Below are 24,126 nucleotides of genomic sequence, written 5' to 3'. Positions count from 1 at the left end.
ATGTGGGGGTGGAAACTGGATTACTTCGAGTCTTATTTAGTTGGGCCCAAACTTTCACATAATGAAAAACTTACCATAAATTACTTTTATTTCTTCTTTATACTAGTGAGGACATTCTATCATGGGATCAGTTGTCATGTGTGTCATTCATTACCCATGCATTTCCTTTAGAGGTTGTCCAGGGGGTTTGACCCTGAAAGGGCTGAAGACTACAGTGTAATGATGGTTCCAAATTGTGTGAGAAGGGAATACAGTCTAAAATCTTCCCAGGTTATTTTCTAGGCCTCACATCCTGCTTTATAGAGCCTGGAACAGGGGATATAGATGGAGATTCTTGGGGGAGGGATCCAGAACATGGCTCCCAGTTAATGGGTGATGGAATTTGCACAAGAACTGGGCAAAGGTGAAAGGGCTGTGTCCTGCCCCAAATCTCTCATTCTTTCGCTCTGCTTCATTGACACCCCAACCACCTCCCCACTCCAGGCAACTAACTTCACTCAAACTCTGACCTCTTACTCTACTTAATTCTGGCCCAGAGCAGTCAACATAAGACGAAAAGCAGGACAGCATGAGCCGATCACACCCCCATCCCATCCAACTCCGATCCATGGGCTCCGAGGATGCCCTGGCTGCCCTGCCGCCACAACCTGCTGTCCAAAATCCCTCCTCCCACTCTTGGGCCTCTCTATGTGGACCTCCTCCCTGGCGCCTCAGCTGTCTTCTGGCTTTGCAGGTAGGAGATAGATGTGCAGGAGTTGGTGTTGGCTGAGGTGGTATTTGGGGAGTAGATGTGGCAAGAGAAATTCTCTGGAAATAGGTTATTTCTGCCCTTTTCTGAAAACCATCCCTTCCCATACCTCTACCTGCAGCATATCTTGGTCCTGGCTTCTCTGCTCTGTGCCTCCCACCTGCTTCTGCTTCGAAGTCTCCCCGCAGGGGGACTCTCTTATTCCCCTGCCCACCTCCTGGCCTCCAGCCTCTTTTCATGTGGTGTGTCTACCACCCTGCAAATTTGGATGGGCAGCAGGTAAGGGGGACTCCCTAGTGGGAGAAAGCAGGGTCAGGCAGAGGGTAGGAGAGGCTTGGGAAGTCTGTTTGGCTGCCACTTGTTTCCAGACCTGCAGGGCTGCTGTTCCTACAGGCTGCCTCTTGTCCAGGTTCCATCCTTTGAGTTCCTTGTCCCTGCTCTGGTGCTGACCAACCAGAAGCTGCCTCTGGCCATCCAGACACCTGGAAACTGTGAGCACCGAACAAGGGCATGGGGTGAGAGTGGCGTTAGGTGCTAATCTGAGCATACAGGTGTAGGTAGGTGCAGAATGAGAATGTGCAATGGTGGGACTGCTAGGCACTCTGGGGTTTTGGAGCTGCACCAGGCATCAGCGAGGACTGCACAGCAATGAGTCTCCATCCCATTTATTTCTCTCCTCCGCATGCCTGCAACTTTTCAGCCTCTGACTTGCCGCACCTGTGTGAGGGGCCTGGCTGCCATAGCCTGGAGCTCTGGAACACTTCTCTCAGAGAGGTAACTGCTTGAGGATTGGGGATGCTCTGGTTTCCACTATGCAGGGACTGGGCTGCTCTAGGGGAAGGAGGTGGGGGTGACTCTGGGGGAGGGACCCACCCCTGGAATTAGTTAGGAAGTCCAGGCTGAGGTCACCTCAGTCAAGCAGAAAGTTTTCTCTTTGTCCTCTCCTCCACTCCACAGGTATCCGGGGCAGTGGTGGTGTCTGGGCTGCTGCAAGGCATGCTGGGACTGTTGGGGGCTCCTGGCTACTTGTTCCTTCACTGTGGGCCCCTGGTGCTGGCCCCCTGCCTGATCGTGGCAGGGCTCTCTGCCCACAGGGAGGTGGCCCTGTTCTGCTCAGGTCACTGGGGGCTGGCCTTGCTGTACGTAAGTCCTGAGAGCGGGTGGTGACCAGTGGGGTGTGCAGGATGGGGGAGGGCAGAGCTGCTGGCTTTACCAGATGGAGCAGCTATCTGAGCAGGGACAGCTTTGTAGATTTGGAATCCAGGGCTTTTGCTGGGTTCATATGGTCTCCCTAACTTTCACACTGTCTCCCACTGACCCCCAAGGTGCCCTCCTTCCCTGTCTACAGGGGCTTTCTTCTCTAGGACCCCCTTTTATGGTACTCTGCCACTTCTATTTCCATTACCTGCCTCAGAATACCTGTTTCCTCCTGCTCCTCAAGCTCCCTCTCTCTCCTAGGCTTATCGTGCTCATGGTGGTCTGTTCTCAGCACCTGGGCTCCTGCCAGTTACTCCCATGCCGCTGGAGGTCAGCTTCCACCTCTTCAACTTGCGCTCACATCCCTGCCTTCCGGCTCCTCTCGGTATGTGGGGTCTTGGCAGGGGCAGTCAAGATGAGAAGGGCTGGCATAGAACGCTAGCTTGACTGACCCCTACTCTTTGGCCTCTGTTACTCCTCTAAGGCTGGCCTGGAAGGATCTGGGGGAGGGGTTCTTTTCCATCTTAGTCTTCCCCGTCAGGTGCTGGTCCCAGTGGCCTGTGTGTGGATCATCTCTGCCCTTCTGGGTCTCAGCGTCATCCCCCTGGAGCTGTCTGCCCCCACTGAGGCACCCTGGTTTTGGCTGCCTCACCCAAGTATGTTTTCTCCTAGTCCTCCATCCTCCTACTGAAATAAAGGTGTCTTTTTCTTTCAAGATTAAAATTTTTTTTTAAATTTATTAATTTGTTTTTGTTACAGATGTTTCTCATTTTTCCCCCATTGACACCCTCCCCTTCCCCCTCTGCCCCATCCCCAGCTTTGATGTCTATGTTCATTGGTCATGTCAATTCAAGATTTAATGAATTTCATTTCTGAGTTAAATCCTGTGTTTTCTAAGAACACACAGGGAACAGAAATTGCCATTCTCAGGGGCAATGCCAGCCCCTCACCACAGATATTTTTTTGGTGTTATATCTGCAAACCCCACCACTCCCCACTGCTACTCCTTACCCAATTTACACATTGATGTTACCTACCCCACAGGCATTTGAGTTAGTGACCTATGTATAAAGATTGCTTTTAAGGTATTGTATTTGAAGTTTGCTCATTCATCAGTTTAATAAAGGTCTGTTGACTGCTGATTAAGCGCAAGATACTCGATAGGGGACATAGTGATAAACATGACAGACATAGTACCTGTTCTCATGATGCTTATAATCTGTTGGGCAGTACAGATATTAAAGAATAGGCATCCAAGTAAGTGCAAAACTGCTTGTGGTAAGTGTAACGGGAGGTACATTGTGTGATGAGAGCTTATAATGGGGAGTCTGACTTTATCAGAGAGGTCAGGAAAGGTATTCTTGAGGAAGTAATCATTGAGCTGAGATGTGAGAGATGAATGGGAGCTAACTGGGTGAAGGAAGAGAGAAGACCATTCTAGGTGGAGAGAACAGCAAAAGCCCTGTGGTGGCTAGCAGCACAGCAAATACAAGAGCCTTAAACAAGGCCAGTGTATCTAGAGTGAAGGAAGACAGGCAGAGTGTGGTGGGAGAGGAGACTAAAGGGACAGAGGTAAGGGTCTGACTAAAGAGGACCTTGTAGACCATGGTAAAGGGATGGTCTTTATCCTAAGAGTTTGATGGTTTTGTCCCAAGACATCGTTAAAGACAACAGGGCCTCTAGGATTCTTGTAGCATGGTCCTTTGGAGGCTAGGGGGATGCTTCAGACTTGAGTCTGGCTTCAAAGTGACTCTTTCTCCCTCTTCAGCTGAGTGGGTCTGGCCCTTGCTGACATCCCGGGCTCTGGCTGCAGGCATCTCCATGGCCTTGGCAACCTCCGTCAGCTCCCTGGGCTGCTACGCCCTATGTGGCCGGCTGATGCATTTGCCTTCTCCACCTCCACATGCCTGCAGTCGGGGGCTGAGCCTTGAGGGTCTGGGAAGTGTGCTGGCTGGGCTGTTGGGGAGCCCCATGGGCACTGCATCCAGCTTCCCCAACATAGGCACAGTGAGTCTTACCCAGGTATGTGGATGGGATGGGGGGTGGTGCTGGAGGTGCAGGAGAAGGAAGGGAACTCACACTGATTGACAGCTGTGTGCTGTACTGTTAGGCACTTCACATCAGTGCCCTCATTTAGGGAGGTGCTTGGAAGTGGTAGGGGCTAGGAATGTAAGGAAGACACCAAATCAATATTGAACTCCTTCTATGCCTCAGGCACTGTACCAGGGCTGGGATACCAGTTAAAAATGAGTCAGGTCAAGTCCTTGCTCTCTTGGGGACTTCAGAGACAGAGGCAGATACTTTAAGAAAGAAATGTAAATAAAGTAATTTCCCAGAGTGGTAATGCTATTAAGAAAACAAAGCAGGGTAGTGAGATAGTGGTTGAGTAAAGGAGGCCCCTTTAGGTAGAGTGCTTGGGGATGCTTCTCGGAAGGGTAACATTTGGTGGTCCAAATGGTGAGAAGAGGCCACCAGGCAAACACCTTGAATAGTTAAGGAGGTGGCTGTGTTTTCTAACGTCTCTTCTCCATGTAGGCTGGATCTCTGCGAGTAGCCCACTTGGTGGGGCTGCTCTGTGTGGGGCTTGGGCTCTCCCCGAGGCTGGCCCAGTTCCTCTTCACCATCCCGCTGCCTATTCTTGGTGAGTGGATGTATCAGCAGGACTGGTATTGACCTAGTATCCCCCAGTGTGGCCCAAATGGTTGCTGTGGCTGGCACCCTTTTTTCTGAATACCCTCCCTGATACATGGATATGTCAGCTGCCTTCATATTCTCAGCCCATTGGAAGCCCTTGACTGGTCTTCTGGCAGAATCAGAAATGAGCCTTTTGGTCATCTCTCTCCACCATAATCTGCCCCACCCTGCAATATTCCCTGCTATGCCAGCTCTCTCTCAACCTCTTTGATTACTTTCCTATGAGACAGGTGGGGTGCTGGGTGTGACCCAGGCTGTGGTTCTGTCTACTGGATTCTCCAACTTCCACCTGGCTGACATTGACTCTGGGCGGAATGTTTTCATTGTTGGCTTCTCCATCTTCATGGCCTTGCTGCTGCCAAGATGGCTTCGGGAAGCTCCAGTCCTGCTGAGCACAGGTGGGCAGAGGGGCGAGGGGAAGAGGAGTTGCTCTGTATGGCAAAGGTGAGGGCTTGAAGCTTGAGGCTCTCTGGACTGCAGGCCCCACACCCTTCTCTGGGCTTTTATATAAATAGTTCATTTGTTTAGCAAATATTTTTTTTTTTTTTTTTTATCCTCACCCGAGGACATTTTCCCATTTTTTTTGTTCAGGTAGAGTGGGAGGGAGAGAGAGGAACAGAGAGAGAGAGAGAGAAACATCGATGTGAAAGGAACACATCGAGTGGCTGCCACCCGCACGACCGACCAGGGCTGGGGACAAACTGCAACCGAGGTACATGCCCTTAGCGGGAACCGAACCCAGGTCTCTCCGGACCGCAGGCCGACGCTCCAACCGCTGAGCCAATCCGGCCAGGGCTTAGCAAATATTTTTTGAGCACCATGAAATTTCCTTGGGATACAAATGTGCCCCCAGTCTAGTAAAAGAAATTAGATGTGTAGGCACATAACAAGAAAGGTTCAGATAAAGAGCTGTGCTGCTCAGTGGTGAGAGAAATAGATGGCTTGTGGTTTGAGATGATCCAGCTAAGTTTTATGGAGAAAGTAACATTGAGCTGGTCTTGAAGGATAGTAAGATTTAAACATAGTTGGTGAGAAGGTCATTTCTGGTGAAGAAACCCTCATAAACAAAGACACAGAAGTAGGAAGCCCTAGGGGATATCCTGGGAGCAGAAAATAGCTTAGTTTGTTAGCTCAGCTTAGCAGGAGGCAGTGGTTCTCAACTGAGGATGATTTTTGCAATGTCTGCAGACATTTTTGGCAGTTACAGAAAGGGGAGAGGGGATTGTTACTGGCATGTAGTGGGTAGAGAGATGCTGCTAAATATCCTACAGTGCACAGGACAGCCCCCCTCAAAGAATTATCTGGTCTAAATTATTAGTAGTACTGAGGTTGAAAAACCCGGGCTAGAACATAGAAGGCAAGTCAGAAATAAGGTTGGACTTTCCAGAAACAGGGAGTCTGGAACTATCAAAGCCTATCTGGAGGGTATGTGGATGCTCAGAAGATAGGGTGTTGAGCAGGAATCCTGTGGGAAGGGCCAGGGTGTGGGAAATGGAGCATAGAGGGACAAAGGACAAAGGGAATGAAATAATGATTCAGAAAGATCTGTTCTTAGTCCAAGACTTAGATTTAGGTCAGGAAGTATAAGACTCTTTGGCCTTGCATAGGATCAGGGTTCCCTTACTGCCTGGTCCCAACATCCTCTAGGTTGGAGTCCCTTGGATGTGTTACTTTGCTCGCTGCTCACAGAGCCCATCTTCCTGGCAGGACTCTTGGGTTTCCTCCTAGAGAACACCATTCCAGGTAAGTTGAGGCCAGGCCTTAGCAGACTAGAAGTGGCCAGCAAGTCATCACTCCCTGGGTTGGGCAACGGCCTGACCAACCTCTGTTTTACAGGCACACGGATTGAGCGAGGCCTTTGTCAAGGGTTACCATCCCCTTTCACTGCCCAAGAGGCTCAGATGCCTCAGAAGTCCAGAGAGAAGGCTGCTCAAGAGTATGAGCTTCCTTTTCCCCTCCAAAACCTGTGTCCCTGCATCCCTCAGCCTGTCCGTTGCCTCTGCCCACTGCCTGAAGACCCTGGGAATGAGGAAGGAGGGCCCGCAGAGCCAGGAGAGACAGCCAACTTGCTGCCTGGTTTGGGGGAGCAATGCCCCAGGTCTAGCAGAGAAGAACTTAGGTCCCATTAATTCCAGGACTCATACTTCTGCCCTGGTTAGATAGCCTTATCTCCTTATCTCCCAGCTTGCTGGAGAATCAGCTCCCAGGCTCTGCTTTCTCCTAGGGAGTGTGTGGGTGTGTATGTGTAAACTGGGCCCTTCTTGTTTCCTAATAGGTGTGTTGCCTTTCCTCCTTTTAATTAGGCCCAACTGTTCCAGAGCAGGGGGCCATGAATTAATAAATGACATTTTGCCTGTGAAGTATCTATAACTAAACTCTAGCATTCACTTAATATTTATTGAGTGCTTCCCATATGCAAGGCCCTGGAATTACAGGTGTGAATAAGACAAGGTCCCTGCCCCCTCAAGACAGTTATGGTTTTAAAAGACTTATGTAATTACTAAAATCCAAAGCAGACGGCAGTTTGTAATAAAGAATAAAACAATGCTATGGGAACAAAGAGGAAGACACAATTCATTCTGACTAGGGTTGGTGGGAAAGGCTTCATGGCAGCAGCAGCACAGAGGCTGGCCTTAGCAAGAGGAAGATTTAGGATTCTGGAACATGCACAGGGAGAATTTTTCTGGCTCAGGTATCCAGCTCAAGAAAAACCGTAAGTTGTACAAAGTACAAAAGGATGAGTTGAGGGATTTCCAGCTTCTCAGCGGCGATGAAGCGTAATTATGGGACTGGAGGGAGGGAGAAATGAGACAAGAGAGGAGGTAAAGGATGAGGTCAGATCGTGGGATTTATGGTCTCCTAAAGAGCTCGACCGCTGCTGAGGACCCCGAGAGATAATCTAGTGAAGTTTAACCCTCTCCCTATGTATATCAAATATAGACAGGTAGGGGAGGGAGGGGAAGTGACATCTATTGACAAGTCCAAATATAGGGACCCCTCTCCTGCACCTCACCCTGCGTTCTTCCCACTCGGCCAGCCCCTCAACCCCTCCACCTCTCCACCAGCGGGTCGCCCCGCCTCTCCCGCTGTTAAGGCCAGGTGGGCCTCGGGCTCTGAGCGCTCAGTGGGCCCAGATGCCCCGCCCACGTCAGACCCGGGCCCCGCCCCAGTGCCCCAAGGCCCCGCCTCCCCGTGGGGGGGTGTAGGCCTCTACTCTAGGCCTTTTGGTTTGCGCGGGCGGGCGGGACGGTCTGCTGCGGGGAGGGTGGGAGCTGTAGCACCCTCTCACGGTAGGTGGGGTCGGGCTCGAACCGGGGACAGGGCCAGGACCGGGGCTGGGCGGCGAGGGGCTGCTTGGAGCCTGCATGCCTGCGCGGCCACAGGCGCTTTCTCCCAGGAGGGACCCGTGCGCGGCCCACGTTCCGAGGCCGACCTCTGGGGGTGGGCGGGGCGTCGGGGACGGCGCGTGCGCAGAGCGCCTCCCGACTGCGAGGCAAGGTCCAAGTTTATTCCTTGGCGGGCTGCTTTGAGCGACAAGGCCCCGGGTTGTCGGCTTTGTTACGCGCTGAGGGGTCTGGAGCCGCGCCTCAGTGCAGCCGGTGCTGTAGACATGGAAAGGCGGACAGCGAAGGCCCTTCTAGCGAGGGCGGTTGGACACGACGCCAGGCGGGGCTGCTGGGGTGGGACTGTGGTAACGAGAGCGAGGGTTCGTCCCCTCCCAGAAGTACCGGGCGTGGTCCGGTCCGGAGGGTTCCTGGGGCCTTGCTGCCCTCTGCAGGATGGCGAAGGCACTGCGCAGAGACGGCCTCGGCTGAGGGGCGCGCTTGGTGCAGACTCCGGGGCTCAGGTGACCCCGGTGTTGGCCCTCGGCGCACCGCCGCTTCATTTAAGAAAAATAAACGGGTGAATCTGCTTAACGTGGAAGTTAAAGGCATTCTTGAAGAAAACAAGAAAAAGATGGGATAGAGAGGGCCCACACTCAGAACAGGACGCGTGTGGGAGCAGCTAACCTCAGGTCAGGTGCTGAATATCTGACTTTTTATGGGCCTGTTGACCCTGGCCACACTTTAAACTCCTCCCCCAACCCCAAAACGAAACAACTACGAAACCCCCACATCCGTACAATTTGATGGTCCCGAGTTCCGGGCTGTCTGAAGTGACAGGCCAGGGTAATCAACCCAATTTTGATGAACCAGAGTACACTCGAGACAGCCTCTAAGGGAGAGAAGGGCTGGGCACTTCACTTGTGTTTGTGCCCTTCGGCAGCGTGGAACTCGGGTACAGTGAGGGTTGGCTTAATCATAGTAAGATCTCTTCCGGGCAGGAACAGCACGGGAGGGCTGACCATTCACCAAACTAGGTTTTGAAGCTGCTGCAAATAAGTCACGATGTATATTTATATTTCACTTGTTTACTGACTGTACAAATTAAGTTATGTTACAAGACTGCGTTTCAAAAACTAGGTTATGGTTGGAAGAATAATGGCTTCGACTGAGATGGAAATGACTGGGACAAACCATGTTGACTTTGTTAATGAAAATCCAAGGAATTTTTTTATATTCTGAGATGCCCCCTCACTTCACTTTGTATTTATATACTGAAATAATGAAGGAGCTGAAATAATGAAGGAAATTATAATACCCCCTCTTTTTAACCCACAGGAAAAATCAAACTTCTTGTCAAGTAGCTATAGTTACTGACTGTTTACTAGGTTAAGGCTACAAATTGAATTGTTGAAGTAGGGGAGTTGGTTTCTAGTAGATCTAGGATGTGCAGCAAGCAGGACATGGTATCATTGAAGGCAGTGCCTTGGGAGGGGGATGTGGAAGATGAGTGAAGAGGATGTTAATTCATCATCTCTTCCACTGTAGTGTACTCTGCCTTGTATTCATGACTTCTTAGTCTTTCAGGTTCCCCTTGAAATGGGATTTGGGCATTCTTGTTTGCTGTGGACACAGTGTTTATTAGCTCTTTTTGTGTGTCATTGATCCCTTTGAGAATTTATCTGTAGCTGCAGACTTCTTTCCAAATGAGTATATGCATGTATGCACAAGTTTTACACGTAATTCCAGAGGATTCGTATACATAGATTCCTGATTAAGAATCTGTCTTAGGGAATGTACATTTATATTATTTTATATTTATTGTTTATTATTATGTTTATTATATATTATATTTGTCATATATATTTATGGACTATATATATGTTTGAAGTTCTGAGAGCTTCCAGAGTTTTGGTTTTAGATAATGATCAAACAATTTGAATTTCCTCTGATGACACTTATGATTTACGATGTTTTACGAGACAAAAACTATTCCTTCTCTTCTAGAAGTCCTGGGAAAGGATAACATTGACATATTTCTTAGGAGTGTGATAAATACGCAACAAGAATCATTTAGGTTTCCACATTTAGTTATATTATTAGAAACCTGAAATACTAATACCAATATGCTGAGGCTTAAATGCTGTAGAAGAAAGAGATATTTTATACCCTCTGGGAACATAATATGGGGGGAAAATCCTTCAAAATTCTAAATCGATTTTTAGTGGCCAAGTGGTACTAAGATTGGTGTTCAGTTGTTTATATCCTGGAGGTGGGGAGGAGTGGGGGATGAGTGGGGTAGAATGTAAATCCATGCTTTTGGTTTTATTAGGAATTTCATGAGACATTAGATTTTGAACTATCTGGTGGTCCCCCCATCCCTTGTACCCTTGTACCAGACCTATAGTACTCTGGGACACTGCTAAATTAAGACTTTCCTGCAGATGGAAGAACTGGAGCAAGGCCTGTTGATGCAGCCATGGGCATGGCTACAGCTTGCTGAAAACTCCCTCTTGGCTAAGGCTTATATCACCAAGCAGGGCTATGCCTTGCTGATTTCAGATCTTCAAGAGGTGTGGCATGAACAGGTGGATGCTAGTGTGGTCAGCCAGCGAGCCAAGGTAAGTGTGAAGATAAGTACTGCTGGGTTGTGGTAATGAATATTATTTCTTTCCTAGTGAAGGTCAGGGGACATTAACATCAGTCAGCTTGCTAGCTTATCAGTTGTCAAGGAAGGTTGAATCAGGTTGAGACCATTTCAGTTAATGTCCTGTACTTCTACCTATAGCCCTGGGATCTTTCCATATGGGTGGGTGTGTGTGTGTGTGTGTGTGTGTGTGTTATGTGGTGCATATAGTACAAGGCAGAATTGTGAAGTAGGCCAGTTGATCTCTCTTCTCATGCCCACTGTCTTCATGTTAACCAGAGTTTTCCTTTGCTGTTACTTAGAACGAGTCAGTTTCCTTTGAGCACCCTCACTCTGTACAACTCCTGCTGAATTTTTAGGAGCTGAACAAGCGCCTGACTGCCCCCCCTGAGGCTTTTCTCTGTCATTTGGATGATCTGCTTCGCCCACTGTTGAAGGACATTATTTGCCCTGGAAAAGCTACCTTCTCCTGTGATCGTGTGGCGGAGGCACTGATACTGCGGGTGCGGAGTGAGCTCTCTGGTCTGCCCTTCTATTGGAATTTCCACTGCATCCTAGCTAGCCCTTCTCTGGTAAGTGAAATTCAAGTATTGGGTAGAGAAGGGGACTGCTAACTGCTTTGAAGTGAAGCTTTAGGTGCTCTTACTTTTTTTTTTTTAATGTTTTCATTGATATTTTTAGAGAGAGAGGAAGGGGAGAGAGAGATAGAAAAATCGGTGAGAGATTGATCAGCTGCCTCTTGCATGCCCCCTACTGGGGACCAAGCCCACAACCCAGGCTTGTGCCCTGACCAGGAATCAAAATGGAACCTCTCAGTCCAATGCTCAGTCCACTGAGCCACTCTGGCCGGGCTGCTCTTACTTTTTAGAAACTCCATTTGAAATTCTCTAATTCAAAAACTTTACTTGTCTAGGCAGAATGCAAAAGGGATTCTTGACTGGTACATCCCTTCCTTGCAAAGGGAGCAGAGTTTGGGTCTACACACTTAAATGGGTATCTTTGATTACTTTATCCAACATTTATTAAACATGTACTATGGGCCAATTGTTGGGTGTCCAGATCTAAGGCAACATAGCCTATTCCTGGAGTTCATAATCTAGTGAGAAGACAGGTAGGTAACAGGATAAAGTATGTTAAATTCTTTGATTGGTTAAGCCCAGCATGATTGAGGATGCAACAAACTTTTTTTTTTTTGTTAATCCTCACTTGAGGATATTTTTCCATTGATTTTTTTTTTTTTTTTTTTTTTTTTTTAGAGAGAGTGGAAGGGAGGTGGGGGGAGAGAGAGAAACATGCATATGAGAGACACATCAATTGGTCGCCTCCGACACAACTGGGCCTGGGGAATCAAACCTGCAACCCAGGTATGTGCCCTTGAGTGGGAATTAAACCCACGACCATTCGGTCCTTTGGCCAACACTAACAGCTGAGCCAAACCAGCCAGGGCTGACAAAACTTCTTGAAGGTTTCTGAGCTGAGTTTTGAAGATGAGTAGGAACTAACTGGGAGAAAATAAAGAGGTAATTCTAGGCAAGAGTGCATTTCGAGAGGCATGGAAAGGTTTTAGTGTGGGGCAAGTGGGGGAACTTCGTGACTGCAGGGCGTTGAGAGAAATGAGGTAGGCCGTGGGAAGAAGTGAGCATTGAGGTAGGCAGTGGCTAGATCTTGAAGGGTTCTAGTGAGTTTGGATTTTATCCCAATGGAAACATGGATTCATTGAAAAACTTTAAGCAGGGTTTTTTTGTTTGTTTGTTTTCTTTATCCTCTTTTTTTGATATATTTTGTTCAGATAGAGTGGGAGGGAGTGAGAGAGAAACATCGATGTGAAAGGGACACATCGAGTGGTTGCTACCCACACGACCCAACCGGGGCCAGGGACAAACTGCAACTGAGGTACGTGCCCTTAGCGGGAACCGAACCCGGGTCTCTCCAGACCACAGGCCGATGCTCTAACCGCTGAGCCAAACCGGCCAGGGCAAGCAGGGGTTTAACATGATTCAATTTGTAATTTATCAAGATCACCCTGGCAATAGGGTAGAGTATGTACCAGTGTTAGGTACATTTCTGGACATTATTTCATCATTTTATCCTCACAGTTGTGCTGCAAGATAAGTATTATATTCCCTGTTTTTTTCAGAGTAGGAAACTGATATTGAAGGTAATTTGTCCAAAGTCATCCAGCTTATAAATGAATGAGCTGGGATTTGACTTGCAGATAAGTCTGATTTGAAAGCCATTTTCAGACACTATGGGGACAATGTCCTCTGCTCACTTGTAGTTTTCTAGGTCCCAAGAGCTTTTATTAGAAATTGGTTAGTTGAAAGTGGACATTAAGAATTAGTTTGCAGGTATTATTGCCACTGGTCTCTTCTACACTTCTATATAAACAGAGCTTGTTTTAGTCAGTAGCAATAAAGGAGGGGGTTCTTCTGTGCAAGGCCTTTGGGTGTAGGTTTATCAGCAAGAGATCTGGCAAGTGGGCTTCATTCCCTATCTTCTTTCTTTAGTCTCCTGGAGGTGCTTTGGCATCAATAGGGTAGATGGAACAAAGTGCCTTTTGAGAAACTGTTCTCTGGTGTTTATTTTGATCTTGAACTGAGTAGAGCTAGACCTAAGTGCTTAGAGAACTATCCATCATTCAACTCTGAATTTGTAAGGCCCATAAAAAGTGCGTAGTAGATAAAGTTACTCATATTTGTTGATTTTAATTGAATTTCTGGTGAAATTTTCCATCCTGCTTTACATACTGAATTTACCTATTTGGTTCAAAACCCCTGTAACTTTTTCTGAGTAACACCAGGGGGCACTGTCCCCTCAATAATGCTTGTACTGGGACTAAAACATTAGGGCGGCCTTTGGGAAGCGGGAAAGATGGCTAGTCTCATTTTGCATCACACAGCTCTAGAAACTCAGAATAGGGAGGCAGTTCTCCTTGGAGGCTGGTAAGCCCTAATAATTTTTTCTTTCAAAAGAATATTACAATTGAAAATAATATGTAAAGAAAAAACTATTCTAGGCAAGTTCCTCTAATTGGAGAGCTGCAATAAGAAAAGAGGCAACAATGTTCAGAATGGAATGAGTCTTGGTTGGCTGTGGGGAGAAGTGAGCATCGAACAATTGCTTAACAAATATGCTTTAATGTAAAATAAAATGATTATTTTTACAAGAAGAAGAATGCCATCCCAGGGAAATTTCGGAACCTGAGGAAGCTTTATAGGGAAAAAGTTAGAGCCAGTGGACACTGGCAAGGATGTAGGTGGATACTATTTTAAGCTTATGTGTGTGTCTGTGAGGTCACATTGTCATAATTTTTGTTTGTTACTCATTCTTGTGATAGTTTTTATTTAATTTCTTTGAATGAGTAATTCATGCAAAAGAGAAACATTTCAGACATTTAAGAATATACAGTGAAAAAAATAGGTCTTCTTTCTACCCTCCTTTCCAGTCCCTCTTTTTCCTTCTCTAAAGCAACTACTGATATAGCTTCATGTAAATTCTTTTTTTTTTTATTATTATTTTTTTTTTATATATTTTTTTATCCTCACCCGAGGACATTTTTCCATTTTTTGTTCAGATAGAGCGGGAGGAAGAGAGAGGAAGAGAGAGAGAGAGAAACATCGATGTGAAAGGACACATCGAGTGGCTGCCACCCGCACGACCAACCAGGGCCGGGGACAAACTGCAACCGAGGTACGTGCCCTTAGCGGGAACCGAACCCGGGTCTCTCTGTACCGCAGGCCGACACTCCAACCGCTGAGCCAAACCGGCCAGGGCTCTTCATGTAAATTCTTAAAGAAAGCTCTATATAGGTGAGTATTTGTATGTATGTATATTTTCACACAATCAAATATTATCTGAGTCTATGTATGTGTTTTCACAAATGGCAGCAAGCTGTCCACACTGTTCAGAATCTTGCTTTTTTAACTTAATTGTAGAACTTAGAAATCATAAATCACAATACATTTAGAAGACCTGCCTTAATATTTTTAATAACAACATAGTGTTTTATTTAATTAATATATCCACATGTGTTTAATTGATATGCTACTAGTAGACACTTAAGTTGTTCCCATTCTTTTGTTGTTATATATGATGAATATCCTTGTATTTACTTTTTCTATGTGAGTTCTTAGAAGTGGAATAGCTGAGTCAAGGGACATTTGCATCTTCACTCTTGCTAACATAATGCAGATTGTCTTCTAGAGACATTATGCAGTATAACTCCTACTAGACATGCAGGAGAATAGGAGAGTACCTGTTTGCCCACACCCTCTACGACATAGTGTATTCACATGAATAATTTAATAGTTCTTAAGTCTCTGAAGGATATTCTGAGATATATAAAGCTTTGGGTTTCTGCTTTCCAACACTGAGCTCATTTCCACTTCTGGCCAACTTCTCTTATCTTTGCCTCCTTTCCACTGTGTATTCTTTCTAGTATCTAATGTAATTCTTTTTGTCGTTATATATATATATATTTTTTTTTCTAATGTAATTCTTGATATTCCATATTTTGACTTTCAACTTTGTCACCACTGGCTGTTTTATAATTCCTAGGACTCATATGCAAAGGTTTTTTTGTGGTAGAAAGAGTGAAGAACACAGGATTTGGAACTAGCAGGCCTGAATTTGTACCTCACCTCCACCACTTACATTACCTAGGATAAGTTACTGAATTTTTATGAGTCTCAATTTCTTTATCTGTAAAGTAGAGATACCAATCACAACCTTACTATGGACTTACGAGCATTAAGTAAGAGGACATATGGAATATTACTTACCTTTAGCATTATAATGGACCTGTGAGAGCAAATACTCCAACTTCATAATTTTTCTTTTTAGAAAAGATTGGGACCATGAGAGTACTTGGGATTAAGCCATTTTTACATCTAGGTACTCTCAGAGCCAGAACTAGAAGTGAAGTCTTCTAATTCCCATTCTTTTACCCTTCTCGCTACATCCAAACCTGATAGGATTTCTCTTGGGATTGATAACTGCCATTCTGCTCTCCTGCCTATGACTTGTGAACATTTCTTTGAGAGGTCTGAAGACATTATGGGAAAGTATAACTAGCTTTTCTTCTGGAGAAGATTGCCAGCTCCTGCTTCTATATCCACCACACTTCCTGACCTCCTTAACTCTTGAGCTCTTTGAGGGCATAGGCCTTGTGGGGTCAGAGCATGTATTATAGTAGATATTTGTTGAATTGACTTGTTGAACTGCATCTCTTCGTGTATTGCTGTCTATAAATGAAGGGGGTGGGGTGGGTGTGTCCCTGCCCTCCAAAGCATTTCAAGATTTTTCCTTGTAGTGTCTGTGGATTTGCTTTGAAATCTGTTCCTTCAGCCGCAATGCCTTGTTCTAATTAACTGATCTAAGTTAGTGTTCATCTAACTTTGAAGTGAGTTATAGTCCAATGATTCAGAGTGATGTAACCCAAACCTATGAAATATTTTAGAAGTTAAAATATTTACTGATAAAAACCATTTTTTGTTTGTTTCCTATATAGACACTGGAGTCTGATAGATAATTTCAGGTACCTGGCATAGCATTACCAGGTTTAATTAGACATGACATTGATTGAAAACTGCTTCTCATCATGTTTCATGTTGTTATGTTTACTACCACTCAAAGACATTGCTATTAAGGTGGCCTCCTGGAGAGAGGCTAGTTAATTAACTTTAGGAGTTTCTGTTATTTGAGTGGCTGTCACCAAATGGATGGTGATGCTGCTTGGTTAGCAAGTGGCAATTTCATTTCAGCCCACCAAACACTGACTTGCTTTCATCCAAGTACTCAGCTGTTTTTCTTCCTGATCTACCTTGAACAGGACCAAAGTTACCGAAAGCAATTCCTAAGAAGGAGGGTTGGGTTTAGAGCAGACAAATTTTCCCAAAGCAGAACTTCTGTCATATTCTGAACAGTACTTCCTGGAAGCTTAAGTTTATATGAAGGATCGGAGCTGGCAGACAGTACCAGCTTGGGACATGCTGTGTGATGAGAAGAGGTGTATGGGTTCTATAGCTGGACTTGAGTTTTGGCTTTCCACTTTGTGCCAGTACCCCTGCATTTCTTGGGTCCTGATGCTGGTACAAAATCTGCTACCATTGACCCCTAACCTACCTCTTCCCATGGGAAAAATGTGGAAAAAAGTCTTTTCCTCTCAGTTTGAGCCACAATACAACTGGAGTTTTTAGTAGGCAGTTTTATTAGAAAATTAATGGAAAACAAAAATGCAAAAGTCTGAAGAGTCAGACTTCTGATTGTGATTGAGGTGAGTCTGGCTTGCACATCTTATAGGAGAGTCCAGGACCGTTTCCTCACTTCAGACCTGTGTGGGCTATCTTGTTTAAAAGTTCTCTGTTTTAGATCGAGGACTGGGGTTAGTGTACTATGGCCAGCAGGCCAACTCTGGCTTGCTGCCTATTTTTGTAAAGTTTTATTGGAACCCAGCCACCCTCATTTATTACATGTTGTCTGTGGCTGCTTTCAGGCTACAAAAGCAGAGTTGAGTATTGCGACAGGGACTGTATGGGCCACAGAACTGAAAATATTGACTCTCTGGCCCTTACAGAAAAAGTTTGCTGACCTCTGGTCTAGGGCATTTCTTCATAGTGCCTCCTTCAGTTCATCTCCTTGGAGGAAGGGAAAGAAACTCTGATAACATTCCCAAGCCACAAATAGATTATTGATTTTAGTTATTTTCTTTAGCTAAGGCTTTCATCTTTCAAAGGCTAATGGATACCTTGCTTAGGTGAATTAAATGATAATTTTGTATAGCTGTACACTATCATATGAGAACATCATCCTAGCTACACAGCAGTATGGCTATGCTTGTGACCTTCTTATCTCTTGTAAAGAGCAGGGTGTGTGTGTTGGTGGTTTATTTCCTCCTAGGCTGGTCTCTTGGTGACTGGCTTGCTTCTATTACAATAGTGGCCTTAGACTTTGCTGCGTTGGTGGAAACAGATAGAAACTCTGGGCTTATTCTGGGCTATCATCAGCCCTGAAATGGCTCTTCATTAGTGTCTGGGTAAAATTTGACTTTGAATTTTTTACTTACTGTGGATTTTTGTCTCCTACTACACTCTAGAAAGCACACTCTGTTGTAGCCTCATCACCTTTCTTTTTTTTTTTTTAATCCTCACCAGAGGATACTTTTCCATTGATTTTCAGATAGAGTGGCAGGGAGGGATAGAGAGAGAGAAACATCTGTGTGAGAGAGACACATCGATTGGTTGCCTCTCACATGACCTTGAGCAGGGCCGGAGCTCAACTCACACCGCAGGCACATGCCCTTGACCAGAATTGAACCCGTGACTCATTGGTCCACAGACTAATGTTCTAATCGTAGAGCCAAACTGGTCAGGGCCTCATCACCTTTCTTGAAGGTTACGTGGGTTATCTGCCTGTGTCTCTCAGTCTCTGCTGAGAGATAAGTTAGCACTTTCCTCTTATCAGCTATACCACATCCTTCACTTTAAATCACAACTCTAGGATCTATTCATGAGTATTTATTCTTCCCATCTTTTTGTCCGCGACTCAAAGAAAATCCTTGAACTTCTGTAATATACTTATTTATTTTTATTTTATTTTTTATCCTCACCCAAGGACATTTTTCCATTTTTTGTTCAGGTAGAGTGGGAGGGAGAGAGAGTAATAGAGAGAGAGAGAGAGACATTGATGTGAAAGGAACACATCGAGTGGTTGCCACCCGCACAACTGACCAGGGCCGGGGACAAACTGCAACTGAGGTACGCGCCCCTAGCGGGAACCGAACCCGGGTCTCTCAGGACTGCAGGCCGATGCTCCAACCGCTGAGCCAAACCGGCCAGGGCTGTAATATACTTATTTAATAATTTGTGTTTACATTCATGTAAATGGATTGCTTGCCTATGACACTATAAGTTCCTATGAAAACATTTATTTATTTATTTATTTATTTTCTAGTTCCTAATACAGTGTTAGGGAGTATTTTATAAGTATCTGTTGGCTAATTGCTCTCTCTTCCATGAAAGGTCTCCCAGCATTTGATTTGTCCTCTGATGGGCATGAGTCTGGCATTGCAGTGCCAAGTGAGAGAGCTGGCAACATTGCTTCGTATGAAAGATCTAGAGATCCAGGACTATCAGGAGAGTGGGGCTACGCTGAGCCGAGGTGAGAGGACATTCTTTGAGATGTTGGGTGGGGAATAGCACAGATAATCAAAGGTGCCTCAGAAAAGGGGAAAACTTTATTTGCATTATTAGAGAGGTGCTTCCTTGAGGGAGGGTGCTAGCTACTGACCCAAACTGGAGACTTGATGCTTGGTGACACTTCTCTCTGCCTCGAGTACCTGGCTGGTGCCCAACTGGCCAATAGAAGCCATGACCCAGTCCAGACATGCCCTAGGCAATGGCAAGGAAAGACTTTGGAAAGGGGCCAATAGCTATACAAAATTGTACGAGGGCAACATGAACTTAGGACTTTAGGAAGCTATATAACTCCAACTTAAAAATAAAAATTTAGTTTGACCTTTGTCTTTGTGTTGGGGAAAACTCCCTCGAGCACATGCTGCCACCAAACCTGCCATGTGTTGCTAATCACCTTCTCCTCCTCCTGTTTGCCCACACACTCTCATCCCTTTTCCTGCTGGACTAGGTGCCTCTAGGTATTGCATCTTTGTGCTCTTTCCCAAGAAGTTTTGGGTTCTGTTTCATTTCCATCTCACAGGTATGAAGCTTGTCCTAAGACTCACATTTCTTTTCTGTATCCATTCTTATTACAGATCGGTTGAAGACAGAGCCATTTGAAGAAAAGTCTTTCTTGGAACAGTTTATGGTAGAGGTAGAGTATTTCTTATTTCCTTTCTCCTGTGCAACTTGGCTTTACTTCCTTTTTCCAGGTTCCCGAGTGGTGACTTGCATTTGGATATTAGGTTGCTTGCATGGTTGGAAAAGTGCTTTCTCTGGAAAAGTTGCCTATAGAAAGTCTGATAAAGCTTGAGATATACATGGGGAAGATGGGGAAAATAGGGGGAAAGAACGTAAAAGGCAAAAGTGGGGCTGATTAATATTAAAAAAACATCTCTGTTAAAGTACCTAGGTATTTCATTTGGAATTTTCTAACCTTGGAAAACTTGGTTGCCCAGTTGCTAAAATTTTGCTTGTTGAGATCTGATCGCAGGTCTAGATTCTGGAGCAGGGGGAGGGGGCACTAGTTATTATTACTTGTCAAGGCCCCTCCAACATCCCGCAGTAGAGGAAGGTGAAAAGCACAGGGCTACCATTTGGGGACTGTCTTGTGGGCACAGTAGGCTGTGGAAAATCACAGTGTTTATACAAGGGGACTGGCAAAGGAATGAATGGGGAGTAGATAATTGTGGCCTGTCAGAAGCTCCTGCCTAGGTTTCCCTTCTAAGGATTGAGCTTGGCCAAAAGAAACATCTGTTAAATGCCAAACAGGGGGAGTATTATTAATAGTGACCTTTGATAATACTAGTCAATATTGATCTTCTCCTTCTCTAACTCTTCTGGGACTTGTTGGTTGTACAGTTAGTACCTTAGTATTATTGCCCTATTTTGTAATTGTACATGTTACTCAAGTTGGTATTTTACTATGTAAGTAAATAATGCTATTATAATACTATGTTATGTATAAATTATTCACATTTCTATTCTGTCTTCTAGGCTAATTTGTAAACTTGTGGATAGGAGCTGTAGCTCATATTTCTTTTGAACCTGAAATTAGAACTTTTCACAGAGCTAAGCATAAAGCAGGTGTTCTTGAGGTGGAACTTTGTGTTCTGCCTTTGTGTGTTGACTGAGCAATGACTCCTTAGTGCTAGGGGTCTTAACGCTAAGGAGAAAAAAATGCGAGTTGAGTGCTAAGTCCATCTATTGAAGCAGTTTTAACTCTGGAGAAGGAAAGCATGTATTGTTAAGTCCTAAAGCAGAATAGGTTTCAAGTCTTTATGGGGAAAGAGAGACCATTAAACTGAGACTTAGAGATTTCCTAGTCCTTCTGTCTGTTAGCTTCCCCTGTCTATAAGTTTGGGGATAAGGTTAACATAGGTGGAAATGACATACTAGTTTGTGCCTCAGTCCCCTAGTTAAACAATGCAAGTCTTATTCTTAGCTCAGCAGAGTGGTCCCTTCCTGATCTAGAGCCTACAAAGCTATCCAGCTTGGTTTCTTGACTTTTTTTTTTTGGTATGTGTCCCCAACGGGAACCGAACCTGGAATTCTCTGGTCTACAGGCTGACGCTCCAACTGCTGAGCCAAACTGGCCAGGGCTTGACATTTTTCTTTCTTTCTTTTTCTTTTTAATCCTCACCAGAGGACATTTTTCCATTTTATTTTGTTCAGATAGAGTGGGAGGGAGACAGAGGAAGAGAAGAGAAACATCGATGTGAAAGGGACACATCGAGTGGCTGCCACCCGCACTACCCAACCAAGGCCGGGGACAAACTGCAACTGAGGTACATGCCCTTAGCGGGAACCGAACCCAAGCCTCTCTGGACCGCAGGCCGATGCTCTAACCGCCAAGCCAAACCGGCCAGGGCTTGACATTTTTCTTTATGTTCATTATTCTTCAGCCATATAGAATGACTTAAAACATTTTTTTTTTTTTATTGATTTTAGAGAGAGAGGAAGGGAGAGGGAGAGAAAGATAGAAACATTAATGAGAGAGAACATGGACTGGCTGCCTTCTGCATGATCCCCACTGGGGATTTGGCCCACAACCTGGGCATGAGTCCTGACCGGGAATTGAACCGGTGACCTCTTGGTGCATGGGTCGGTGCTCAACCACTGAGTCACACTGGCTGGGCCATACAGAATGACTTTTAATCACCAAAAATGCTTTTTCTCTAACTCTGTGTCTTTGTACACATTGTTCCCTTTATCTAGACTGCCCAATGCCCTGGACTTATCTACTTTGTACACTCCTATTAATCTTTCAAGTGTCAGCTTCAGCTTCTTTAGGAGATCTTTCAGGACTCTCTTAGTAAAGATAATACCTCATTCCTGCTGCTATAGTACCTTGGTTTGTATCTTTATTTTACCACTTGTAACTTTGTAATATTACTGTTTGTATGTCTACAAGACTCTCTTTCTCCTCTGCTGAGCTATGGACTACATGAGGGCTAGGACCATATTGAATGCTTTTCTATATCCCCAGCACTGAGCATAGTGCCTAGTACTAGTAGGTTCTCAATAAGTGTGTAGATGAATATGTTGCTAAATATATGCCAGGGGGATTTTATGAAAATTGTGGTAGTGTGGCCTGTAGATACAGTGTTGCTTGTTAGACCTGTCTTTGGGGTCTTTGGTATTCTCCTGGTTCATTTTGCAGCTTTGGATAAATCACTTATCTCAGAACCTCTATTTTCTCATTTGTAAAATTGGTGGCTCATTCCTTTCATGCTATTGGGGCAGGGAGCACCCTACAGAACTGAATATGAAAGCATATAGAGCTCTGGCCGGGTGGCTCAGCTGGTTGGAGCGTTGTCCTGTACACCAAAAGGTTGTAGGTTTGATTGCTAGTAAGGACACATACCCAGGTTGCAGGTTTGATCTCCTGTTGAGGTGCATACAGGAGGCATGTTCGATGTTTCTCTCTCACATTGATGTTTCGCTCTTTCTCCTCCCCCTCTCTTCCCTCCCCCCCCTTTCTTTCTCTCTAAAAAATCAATTAAAACAAACAAATAAACAAAAAAATATATCCTTGGGCGAGGATTTAAAAAAAGAAGACAAAAGCACACAGAATCCAGGTGCTAGTCCAGGAAGGTGCTAATAGTTGTTTTGGAACCAACTACTTCAACAATACTGGTCCTTTAGGCTTTGGGTGGATCACATCCAAACCACATAGACTTGTAGAATTTTATTATATCTGTAAAGGATCTGGGAGATAGGTAGCTATAGCTTTCCATTTCATAGATTAAGAAATTGGGCCTCTGAGAAGTTAAGTGACTTGCCTAAGGTCATAAAGCTATAGCTGTATGTTTGGGACCTCCTACATTTCTGGTCTAGGATTATCCCTATTTTGTTTTGTTCTTTGGTTGTACACACCAATTAGAGGAGATTTAAGGGCTAAGGTAATGTGGAATCTTGTGACCTCTGGGATCACTACACTGTCCTCTGGTATCACTGATGTCCTGCATCACTGCTAGAACTGAAAAGTTTCCTAATGAGACTGCAGAATCTCTTATGGCTGTTGCATCTTTTCAGTTACCCTGTTTGCCTGGGGTCCTACAAACAGGACACAGAAGGGTCATGGGGTCATTCAAGACTGAACTGAACGGATGTGCCATCAAAATAAGCAACATAGGAAGATAAACAAACCAGGGACAGAGAGCTCGGGATGAGGTGCAGGGGGGCCAGGACTGATGTCAGAGGGCCATGTGGTCAGTACCTGGAGTCTGTTTTTCCTAGTTCTCATTGGGATTATTGCTGAGCAGGAGGCCCTAAGATAGGGCAGGAGGCAGCAGGACAGGGAGGTTTCTAGGATAGTAAAGCCAGGAAAAATATTTAAGGATTGAACAGGGGTTACTTCTCCATATTTAGTCCTTTTGTACCCTCTCCCCCAAGAGCCTCTGATTTCTCATTTCCAGGGAGCCCAAGGGCACCAGTTGATGGTAGCCTAACTAGAGGGGGGATACTGGCAATGTTGGTACAAGTCAGCTGGGTGGGGTGGCTGCTAGCATGATACTCATAGAGGACAAGAGCCCCATACAGAGCATTTTCTAGGACTAGGGACTGAAAGTCACCTTTAGGAGTGGAAGATGAGTCAAGGAATTGGGGACTATTATTGCATGTCAGTAGGAACTATGTTAAATGGGGAACTTTAGAGTGATTGGGCTGGCACAGCCCACTCTCAGTCTAGTCCACTGGAGGGAGTTCCTTCCCTGGTCCTGTCCATGCCTTTCTCTCTCCATCTGGTTGCCATCAGGCTGTGCGGCTGCTGGCGGGGCTCTTTATTTATTTATCCCAGTGTAATGGGGTGAGGAGGGAGCTGGCCTAAGGCTGGCATTCCGAGGCCAGGCCACTGAGCCACAGGCGGTTTGCATGGGTGTGTGAGTCACTGGGGCTGCATGCTGCTCAAACCAGACTTGGCCAGGCTCAGGGACAGGCAGCCCAAAATAGAGCCCCGCCCTCTGCAGCTGGCAACCCCTGGCTAGGAATCAGCCCCTGACACCAAATCCTGGGCAGTTGCATGAAGTTGGCTTTCTTAGGGAGGGGAGCCTTAACAGAGATAGACATTTTGCAGTTATCTTCCTCTCTCTCTTCAGAGGAGAGTATTTAGCATAGCAATCACTTCAATTGTTGCATTGTGAATGCCTGGTAAGACTTAATCTGTTCAGTATACTACTTTAACCAATTTCTATTATATGGTTTTAGTTATATAACTACAGTTAACATTGATTTGACTCAGCATCCTAAATGTAGCCATGGCCTTTGTGTCGTGTCTAGTTTTAGTTACTATCTTCATCCGCTGTCTGGTTGCAGCCTGATTCTAGAGTAGATCTTTCAAGCAAT

The 24,126-nt window shown here is 45.4% G+C and overlaps 2 protein-coding genes across 3 annotated transcripts in view; both read left to right on the top strand.

Annotated features, from left to right (window-relative positions):
- The first annotated feature begins 568 nt into the window (after positions 1–568).
- Positions 569–6,971, top strand: SLC23A3 (solute carrier family 23 member 3). The gene is made up of 11 exons (XM_036254740.1): positions 569–733; positions 870–1,027; positions 1,142–1,239; positions 1,449–1,522; positions 1,706–1,887; positions 2,238–2,330; positions 2,556–2,601; positions 4,481–4,586; positions 4,870–5,037; positions 6,287–6,382; positions 6,476–6,971. The coding sequence occupies exons 1-11, from the start codon at positions 569–571 to the stop codon at positions 6,766–6,768; spliced, it is 1,479 nt and encodes a 492-aa protein (XP_036110633.1). The 3' UTR covers positions 6,769–6,971.
- The window catches only part of NHEJ1 (non-homologous end joining factor 1), an 84,675-nt gene continuing 66,911 nt past the window's right edge, over positions 6,363–24,126 (top strand). Inside the window, exons 1-5 of one of the 2 annotated variants that reach the window (XM_036254742.1) lie at positions 6,363–6,382; positions 10,407–10,583; positions 10,969–11,181; positions 18,628–18,766; positions 19,377–19,435. In XM_036254742.1, coding sequence (XP_036110635.1) covers positions 10,407–10,583; positions 10,969–11,181; positions 18,628–18,766; positions 19,377–19,435 — 588 coding nt within the window. In that variant the 5' untranslated portion in view covers positions 6,363–6,382. Of the gene's footprint in view, positions 6,383–7,907; positions 7,930–10,406; positions 10,584–10,968; positions 11,182–18,627; positions 18,767–19,376; positions 19,436–24,126 lie in introns of those variants that run through there. The other variant, XM_036254741.1, reaches the window with a different exon arrangement.

This window comes from Molossus molossus, unplaced genomic scaffold (assembly GCF_014108415.1).
Source record: "Molossus molossus isolate mMolMol1 unplaced genomic scaffold, mMolMol1.p scaffold_m16_p_11, whole genome shotgun sequence".
Taxonomy (NCBI): domain Eukaryota; kingdom Metazoa; phylum Chordata; class Mammalia; order Chiroptera; family Molossidae; genus Molossus; species Molossus molossus.
The sequence above is the reverse complement of the archived record's forward strand: the minus strand, read 5'-3'. Positions and strand labels throughout refer to the sequence as shown.

Coding starts and splice junctions, on each gene's coding strand:
- SLC23A3 (XM_036254740.1), top strand. CDS start 569: ATGAGCCGATCACACCCCCATCCCATCCAACTCCGATCCATGGGCTCC. Junction 2,602..4,480: donor GTTTTGGCTGCCTCACCCAA/GTATGTTTTCTC, acceptor TTCTCCATGTAG/GCTGGATCTCTGCGAGTAGC. Junction 6,383..6,475: donor CCTAGAGAACACCATTCCAG/GTAAGTTGAGGC, acceptor TCTGTTTTACAG/GCACACGGATTGAGCGAGGC.